This window comes from Rhamphochromis longiceps, linkage group LG12 (genome assembly GCF_057381845.1).
Source record: "Rhamphochromis longiceps isolate RC_006_pf linkage group LG12, R_longiceps_female_GT1.1, whole genome shotgun sequence".
Lineage (NCBI taxonomy): Eukaryota > Metazoa > Chordata > Actinopteri > Cichliformes > Cichlidae > Rhamphochromis > Rhamphochromis longiceps.
Window position 1 is genome coordinate 34,210,263 of NC_140568.1, and position 10,034 is coordinate 34,220,296.

At 42.4% G+C, this 10,034-nt stretch overlaps 1 protein-coding gene across 1 annotated transcript; it reads left to right on the forward strand.

Annotated features, from left to right (window-relative positions):
- The first annotated feature begins 2,392 nt into the window (after nucleotides 1-2,392).
- On the forward strand, nucleotides 2,393-8,033 carry adra2b (adrenoceptor alpha 2B). The gene is made up of 2 exons (XM_085425964.1): nucleotides 2,393-3,258; nucleotides 3,432-8,033. The coding sequence occupies exon 2, from the start codon at nucleotides 3,455-3,457 to the stop codon at nucleotides 5,030-5,032; it is 1,578 nt and encodes a 525-aa protein (XP_085282090.1). The 5' UTR covers nucleotides 2,393-3,258; nucleotides 3,432-3,454; the 3' UTR covers nucleotides 5,033-8,033.
- Nucleotides 8,034-10,034: the final 2,001 nt, after the last annotated feature.

Consider the following 10,034-nt stretch of genomic DNA (forward strand, 5'->3'; position numbering starts at 1 on the left):
CTGTCGTCAAAGTGGGACAAAACTCACTGACCCTAATACAGAGCTTAACTTGAAAGACAAGGCGTACCTTTTCTGGCTAAATTTTCCTTGATCTCCACACACCATCTCTCTCAAGGTTTATAAATCGCACACTGGTACACATAATAGTATGAGTACCTGAGTGTACACACCCACACATAGAAAACAGAAAACCGTTTAAAGCCAGTAATTCCAAAAGGTCTAAATTGAAAGCTTCCAAAGGGCAGGTATTGTGCTATAATTGATTTGGACCAGAACCATAATGTCCACAGACTCCCACCAGACCACAGCCCTACATTATTCTGACCTGCAGTAATCTCATTTTCAAGACCCTGTTAAAAAGGTAAGGAATTAAAAAGAAATTTGAAGTTATTTTGAACACAATGAAACTGTTCAAAAGCTCCTGGAGTTTTTTGTTTTTTTTAAGAGTGAGAGTCCTTTCCAGACCAAGTACCAACTTTTCCAATGTGGATATCAAAGAAAAATTGCTTATCCACTGTGGGTGATCCATGGCAGCAGAGTTCCCTCCAGGCTTGTGAACTGTATGTGTGAGTGCATGCATGCTTGTATATCACATGCTCTTACACAACAGGCACTTCATAAGCAGTGTACTGTGCACTGAACACTGTGTGCCGCTCACTCACTATAACCTCGGCATCACTGACATACCCCTCACCCCCAGAATGCATTTTCAGCGTGTTACAAAGCATGGTTCACCCACGGAAACAGAGACACTTGATTGGAGTGCACTCTCCTGCTAAAAGCTTTATTCTCTCTCCCTTTATATTTAGATTCTGTAGCGTGGAGCGAGAAATGTACGACCATTATTGACTGCTGCTTCTGGTCACAGAATCAGAGAGCAGGCCACCCAATTGTAATTCCATGGGTGGCTAGCTGGGCTTCTTTCTCATTAGAACAGCAATGTGTGGGGGACGCACTACAAAAACAAACAAACAGAACCTCTACCCACACACCATTCATAAGATCGTGTGTGTATATGACCGGTAAATGTGTGTGTTGTTTGTTTGTGTGCGTTTATTTGACAGAGGCCACCTACCTACTTTCAAACAGCACAGGATAAACTCTGCTGCTGTTTGTTTTATGGCCAAGTTAAACAGCCAGTATGACGTAGGTTTCAATGGATAATTGAACGTTCAGGCCCTTGATCTCAGGTAGGCAACAAATCAGAGGGATGATAGATGTCTCTTCTTCTAGGGATAGGAAGTGTTGCATGGTGCATAACTGCAGAGGGATTTAAATAGAAGTCAAGTGATGATGTAAATGCATGAGCACAGAACATTACAATGAGTGCCTTATTCCCTCACCCTGCACCTCGCACAGTGAGCAGAGGTGGAAGGTAACACGGTGCGTTTATCCAGGGAGTGGAGAGGTAGATGAGCATGAGGAGATTTCAGATTTCACAAGGACATAATTCACTTTTACTGCACCATTTAATTGATGGTTGTCATTACCCATGGACTGGATTTGATATGCAAAATCTGTAACTACATAAAATGTATGATTTATTGCTTTAGATCCTTAATCCAGAGGGTGGATCAGTCAGTACCTAATGCATCAATAATTTAAATCTCCGAAGGGGTTCATCTTTCAAAATGAAGAATTTGTTTTATTAGAATTCTTAGACATTTGTGGTTTTACTGTATTATAAAGGTGTGACTACTTTCTCGCACGTAAAATTGAGCCTGCCTTTGTGATTATCAGCTGGCAATCTGTATTGATTTGGACGCTCACAAAACACATTGAACTGTGCACATAAACCCTGCCTCAAACACTGAGGTGTTTTTCAGCTTGTACAATCTTAGACACTGTGCTTACCTTACCTAATCTCATTAAAAATCTGAGAAAAAGCTTTTAACAAGACTGGGCAGCTAAAACTTGGATGGCATTTCCCTTTAGTATTACACTGTGCCTTTATCTAGACCTCCAGCACTGAAGGAGTTATTGAGGACTAAGTGAAAAAATCGTTTAAAAACCAAAGAATGATATAATGTCACACAGGCTTTTTGCTTGAAAAGCATAAATGTGAAGTTGCCACATCTTGAGGAAAAATGATGATGGTGATGGTAATGATGACTGTGCTGTTTACCCTGGAGTCCCTGGAATGAAACAAATGTTTTCAGTAAAGCAGATGGCATCGTCTCTGCTCTCCCAGCTGGACATCACAGCGTCCTGTGGAGTTAATTGACCGGAGCAGTGCCACCCAACAAGCCATTTCTAATATAACTGCGTTGGCTGAGACGCTTGGGTATAGATATAATTTGGGAGGTGGGGGGCTGTACAAGGATGGAGGAAGCAAACATCCCATGACGCTCGGCTTCACAGTGACATCACCGGGTCTAAAAGAAGAGGGAGATGGGAGGCACCCCACTTATTAGGTTTCGTCGTAAGGTCCTGTTCACAAGTGAAGATGCTGCTGCCCCTCTGCGAGGAAATCTGCGAGGTGCATCAGCGGAGCGGCTGAATCATGGCATCCCGGTAAACTTCTGAAGCGCCAGGGACCACAAAAAAAAACTCCTGAGACGCACCGACTTGAGCTGCTCTGCGAGGATCTTTTTATTACTGAAACAACAACGTGTTTTGAAAGCAGATGTGACATCGTGCGCAGGAGAGCTGGAGAGCTTGAGGTTGTTCTTTGTGTTCTTTCTTGATTGGAAACGCTGGTATTCCTGTGAAACATCATAATCTTTCAACAGACAATCAGTGTAAATATCCCACCGCATTGGTTTTATTTCGCGTCATCTAAAATCACTCTTTTATTTTTCGCTATTCGAACGAGATTGTCAGGTATACGCGCGTCTCCAAACGAGGACGCACGGAAATCAGACCAATTTACTCTAATCTGATCTCTGATATCCAACAACGCCTCACCGTAAATGGCCCCAAATTAGATCGTTTTAAATTAAATCTTTCCATTTTCATGACATTAACTGAAAAAGGATCGGTCTGTGTAAAAAATCAAGTTTTAATTCTTCAGGGTGCGATGTAACTCTGCGAGGGCGAACGCCCAGCAGTGATTATTTTTTCTTTTTCTGTTTCTGTTTTTGTGGAGAAGAACGGGTTTTGAAAAGTGGCAATGCGTTTTGATTGAAAAGATCCGCGTCTTGACGCGTTCCCCAGGACTGTTTGTTGCACATAAAATGGATTTGGAAGACCTGCCGTGGAGGGTGCAAGGGAGTGATCATTTGCGAACAACACAGTGACAAAACTAGAACGGCTGAGGTAAATATGCCAAATAATTATCAATTTATTACAAAATGTATTTTAATGTAAATATACTGTTTTATTAAGGACAAAAATGCGTGATAATCTAAGAGTGTTTAACACTTTATACATTTTTTAAATATTTTGCATGTTTATTTGTTTGTTTTTGTTTGCTTGTTTTAAATTTAAAGCCTCTTGGAAAAATAATCCCAGCATGGCCTCGGTTCAGGACAGCGGCTGCTCCATGGAGCTGAGTGGCTGGAACAGCAGTGTGAGCGGCTCGGGATCCTCCGTGCCATGCAACCAGAGTGTCCTCAATCCTGCCCCCTACTCCCCGGAAGCAACGGCGGCCTTTGCCACCGCCATAACCTTAATGGTCATCTTCACTATCGTCGGGAACATCATGGTCATCATCGCTGTCCTAACCAGCCGGTCACTCCGAGGTCCGCAGAATCTGTTCTTGGTGTCATTAGCTGCTGCGGACATTTTAGTGGCCACACTCATCATCCCCTTTTCTTTAGCCAACGAACTGCTTGGCTACTGGTACTTCAAGTCTCTGTGGTGTGAGATCTACCTGGCGCTGGACGTGCTGTTCTGCACCTCCTCCATCGTGCACCTGTGTGCCATCTCTTTGGACCGCTACCTGTCAATCTCCAGGGTCACTTACGGACGTCAGCGGACACCCAAACGCATCAAAGCCGCTATTGTGGTGGTGTGGCTCATCTCTGCCATTATCTCCTTCCCTCCCCTGCTCTCTTTGAACAAGAGTGAGGGTGGCGACAAGGGGAGTGAGAGAGGACCTCAGTGCCAGCTGAATGATGAGCGCTGGTACATCCTTTACTCCACCATTGGCTCCTTCTTCGCTCCATGTCTCATCATGATCCTGGTCTACGTAAGAATTTACCAAATAGCCAAGCAGAGAACACGCTGCCCACCAGGAGAGCCCAGGAAAGATGGGGTTGGCTGTGCAACACCAAGTCAGCCTCCTCGGCATGTACAAGCCAATGGGAAGGATGAAGAAGAAAGCACACCTCCTTCATCCAACAAAACCTCAAATGCCAGACCCCCCACCCTCGCTATCACACCTTCTCCTGCTCCAGCAGAGTCTCAAACCTCCCCAAATCCCACACCCAATAATCTCCTGCAGCCTCCATCCCCTTCTCCAGCCGTGCCCACGGCCACAGAGGTTGATACCTCTTCACAAGTCCCCTCAACCCCCTCCACTGTGCCTCAGTCTGCCACCAAGACTAAAGCGGAGGGGAAGAAGGGCAAGCGTCTGCAAAAGAAAAAGGCTGACAATAACAATGCTGACAGTTCAAGCACAGAGAGCGATATGGAGCACAGCCATGGAGGGGGACGCGGCAGCACCAGCATGCCAGGGTCTCCTGCTGGAGGGGGGATCCACTCCCCAGCCTCAGTCAAGCGCTACCGCGACATGATTGCCACTTCAAAGGGGGCTCGTCTGGTGCCAGGGAGAAAGTCAAAAACAGATAACAACCCTGGAGCAGCGAGGCGTAAAGCCATGGTCAACAGAGAGAAACGTTTCACCTTTGTCCTGGCAGTGGTCATTGGTGTCTTTGTGGTGTGCTGGTTCCCCTTCTTCTTCTCCTACTCTCTCCAGGCAGTGTGCCCAGAGACTTGCACCATCCCAGGTCCACTCTTTACATTTTTCTTCTGGATTGGTTACTGCAACTCCTCACTCAACCCAGTCATATACACCATCTTTAACAAAGACTTTAGAAAGGCCTTCAAAAAGATACTGTGCAGAAGCACCAAGGGTACTTTCTTTTAGCACATAAAATTGCTGTATAGAAAATGGACATTTCTGAGGCATAAAAAAACAAAACAAAACAAAAACCAATCATGTTCCAGAACACTTAAAGGGCTGTTTAAAAAAATACGTCATATGTAAAAACTGAGAGCCACTTTTACAGCCACAGCGTGTAAACACAAACCCCGGACTGTGAAATCTCAGCTCGCAACTGGTTGACAGATTTTTACAGAGTGAGGCGAAGAAACAGACGATGAAAAAGCAGCTGAGCGAGACACTATTAACCTGCTTAGTACTTTAGTATTTCTGATAAGACTTTGAATCCAAAGTTTTATCTTTGGATGACAAGGAATAATAGATAATCCTGGGAGACAGAGGGGGGCAGCATGATAGAAGAAATGTAAATACACTATAAAACTTATAGAAGGCAGAAAACAAGTGGGAATTAACTCTGTGAATGAATACAACATATTTTTTTATACATGTTTTGTAGTTATCAAAAACTTTGGGACTAAAGAAGACAGGTAAAAGTAAGGACAAGTGGCCTTAGATTCCTGTGAGCCTAGGGCCCTTTACTTATCAATAGACAACACAAGGAGCACATAAGATTAGTGATGATTCCCTACGTCTGCAGTTTCAACTGTGTCTGTAGTCTCAATTGCAAAGCTGCAGGGCAAACATGTGTTCCTTGATTTTTATCTAAAAATGCAACAACAAGAGAAGGTTGCTGACAATCTCAAATGTGATAGCACAAACAAGGGCACCCTTTCAGACTTAACTCGGAGATTTTGTGCAGAAAGCCTTCATGTGAAGCCCTGCCACCTTGCTTTTGGCTTCACTGGTCATAATGGACACTCAGGTTGTTTATAATGACACTCTTGGCTTTCACCTTTCATGAAATATTCAATAAAAATTAACTTTGGATGATGGACTTGATATAAAATCCCATGTATGATGCTGAGAAGTAGACGAAAAGTGATGAGACTGCATCTCATACTCTTAGCTTACAGTTTTCTTTCTTTTAACTTAACCTGTAGAATCACCCTAATTGACTTGCCTGAGCTTCTCTTTCAATGAACTGCCTCAGTATTTGGACATTCGAGCAACATTCAAAGATAATTAGAGCATCTTCAAACCCTTTCAGTGTTTTTTCACAGTATCAAATGGGAGGTGCATCTCCTAAAAATAAAAACCACCAGATTCTTATCATTCTACTGGCAAGCATTAACTTTCACAAAACAAATCCTGCTTTGTGCAGCATTATTTACCAGGTAAACATTTTATATTGACTGTAACGCCGAGATGAACAATGCAATTATGGACGTGTGATGTTCCCCCTAATTACACCTACAGGGGTTATACTGAGAACTGTTTGTCTGAGTCACTCCTTACCGATGCCTCTGGCACATCATCTTCTGCAGTGGACCTCTACATTGCACATTCGACACGTTGCTGAGAGGCAAGAAGATGAATGGTACTTTTATTTTTCTCACGAAGACACTAAAGCTTTGTGAGTTTCCTGGACAAGAAAAAAAAGAAGGAAAAAAAAAACAAGAAAATGTGTCTGTAACTGTGAACAGCACATGTTTATTGACTCAATGGGACAAGGGCTGTCAGCAGCAACACATCAATTTAGTAAATGTCTAATTCTGCTGACTTGTGTGAGCGTGTGTGTGTATGTGGGCGAGTGTGCGAGTGTGCATGCGTGTTGACTCTTGTTTTTCCTTAAAAAGTGTCAGTGCCTCCTCTGGCTGCTATGTACTACAGATCTACTGTACTGACAGATTTCCTGCATCTGGTTGTCTGTAATGTTTATGATGAATTTGGAGGAAAGATCGGTAGTGTGTCGCTACACTGGGACAGTCTTAATGATCTAAAAGTGAATGTTTTTTCTGTGACATCGAGTACATGGCTTTTTAAAGATCACCCTCAAGGGACCAAAGAGCCTCACAGGACACCAGCCTGACTCAGTGAAATCTGGCCCTGTGTTTCTGTAATGAAATATCAGTTTATATTTGGTGTATGTGACGGGAGGCAAAGATTGAAAACACTGTATTATTTATTTCAAACCAGTTTGTGTGTTCTGTTACCTATTTATTGTTCAGTTACTGTGCTTTTATTCTGAAAAACCAATTGAATTGGAAGCGATCAGAGACTGAAAAGACTGTACAGAGTTTTAATATCCTGAACAAGAGCAACATTGACTTCTGCCATCAAGCTCTTGCTTTGTGAGACTGGGCTATATTTAAGCTCGGGGTTGGGGGGGATGCATTTGTGTTGAACTGAAGGAACATGAACTTTGAGTTATGTGCATACAATGCAACATTTATTCATCATTGTTTCATCTAGTTATAGTACAGTGAAATGTTCAATCAGAGATACAAGCACACGCATTGATGTACAATCTATATCGCAACAGAAAAATGTCTCCTCACCAGTGCTACTGCTGTCAGATGTCTCCTGAAAAAGTAATGAAATATGAAAATGTCAATAGCAACCATAGCCAGTTTTATTTGGATGATTTGCAGTGCATTAAGGCCTGATAATCCATATCACGCAGAGCTGCTAGGAGATTTAAATAACTGATGAAACCAAATGGTTGCAAGCAAGAGCTCTGTGCACTTATACAACTGTTCCCTGTCCTCATTTAATTAAAATGATTATTTTCTCTCCAGTAACACAAACAGCTATAGCAACTCAATTATGACAAAAATAGCCACAGAGGTCATGGATTCATGGCTGCTTCCAATAACCATGAGTTGCAATGCTGCTCAAACTTACCATTCATGGCTTTATGTGGTGAGACTGCTGCTTTGTTTGTTTGTTTTTTAAAAAGTAAGAATTATAGCTTAAAGGTAACAGATGCAGTATTCTGCCTGTTGAGCACCATCCTTTTCCCGGAAACCGCCTGAATTGTCTTTTCCCCAACGGTGTTTGGACCAAACTGCCTGGTCTGAGCTTTGCAATCATCTATCTCCCATCTGTCATCATCTCCTTCCAGTTTGGAAATAAAGCCGCTTGAAAAAGCACAAGTCATTCCCTGGTTCGTTTGTTTTATACATCTCCACATGATACAACAATAATAATAATAATGATAATGATAATAAAAATCATTTCCAGACCAGACAGAGAATTAGCAGTGAGTTGTTTCACAAATCTGTGATGTTTTCGTGACATACATGTCAAACCGAAGCGCAATGCAAAGCAATTTCCAGCCATTATGAAATTGCCTTAAATGGGAACACAACTTGGGAAAATAGTCCATAACACTGTGGGTTGATGGCTGTTCAAGATGTCACAGCAAAATCTCCTATCACAGTGGGACATGAGAAGTAGGCCATAGCAGAAACAGCATAATGTCACCTACTGCCAGCGAACACAGAGGAAGTCTGTAAGGAATTAGAGCATCATTCCAAATATCACACACAGACACATACACACACTCCCCGCACTGACTGTCTCATATTCTATTCAAGCCACACACAGAATCAGACACACACACACACTTGTTGTGACAGCTTGTTATATTTGAGGTCATCAGGCCTATGGTGAATTGTAATTGATTTATGTCTGCACTGAATCGAGCCTCTCTGTCCTGCTTTACCTTCACACACACACACACACACACACACACACACACACACACACACACACACACACACACACACACACACACACACACACACACACACACACACACACACATACAAGTTTCCACTCAAAGAACACCAAAATGATGCCCATCTTTTCCTCCACACTGTTTCATTTCCATATTCAGCACTGTGTGTGAACAGATAACTTATCATAGCCAAGCAATGGGAGCAGTGAGCTGTATGTTTACAATGTTGTATATTCACACAAACACAGTGTCCCTAAGCCCCTTATTCTCTGGCCTCAGCTAGAATATAAAGAAGGCCTGATTGGAACGGTGGACTCTCCAGGGCAAAAATGGAAAGAGTCCAACTACCACGACACTCAACACATTAGCTTCTTACTCACAAAAGACAGTGGACAGACTCCTAAACAAGCGAAGCCGATACATGCAAGGACACACTCGGACGCATACTGAAACACAGACGCACATCAAGTTTAATTTAGAGATTTATGATGGATTTAGTATTGTTCTGTATGAATATGTATGTGTTTAGAGGGCGTTCTAGCGCCGAGCATTTTTCTTTTCCAATCGCATCCACGATATAATGCCAGATAAATTTCTTCCCCCTGTAATTTGACTGTTGAAAACACCCAAGAGGCAGAATGAAAAATGAGAGACAGAACAGAGGCAAGCTCTCTACCCATCGAAGGTGGAGATATTAAAATGCACTCTCGCTCGGTGAAGGCTGTGATAAAAAATGTCATTTTTAGGGGACATGGGCAATTATGATTAAAATCGCTCAAGGAGTCTGTGACTGTTTAACAGAGTGCCACTTGATGGGGGTATGTGTGAGTGTGTGCTCTTACGCATCTCATAAAATTTCGTTTTACAAAGATTTTGTTAAAGGAAAGAGCCGGGATGTAAAACAGGCATTTCCAGCCTTGTTTTGATGCGTTGTGCGTTTGGATGGAAATTCAAAGCACAAAGTGGACGTACCTTAGTAGGTAGTTAACACGGCAAAAAATTAGGTCCTAATATGAAAAATCCAGCAATGCATGAGTGTGCAAGAGAGGGGAAGGCTGAAGAAAAAATAACGAAATATTGTTGAAACAGAAAATAGAAATTTTGATTTAAAAATACAGTCTGGCTAATGGGAAGTGCTGCACAGGACCCGCATATGACAAGACGCGTAACGGTTTGACTAACAAAAACAGAAAGTGACACAGAGCCAGAGGAAACCAAGAACTCAAGATAAAACAAGAAGGAACTAATCAGAGACCACATGATTCGTCACATTTAGACTGTTACCCATGAACTTGACATCAACAGCTTTCATCACGAGAAGAAAAAAACTAAACCAACTAACTGATAGTCGACATGTTGCTGCTGCACTAACATCAAAGAAAACAATCCAAATAGTAAAGTTAA

What these genes read in the sequence shown, in the direction of transcription:
- adra2b (XM_085425964.1), top strand. Translation starts at nt 3,455, where the DNA reads ATGGCCTCGGTTCAGGACAGCGGCTGCTCCATGGAGCTGAGTGGCTGG.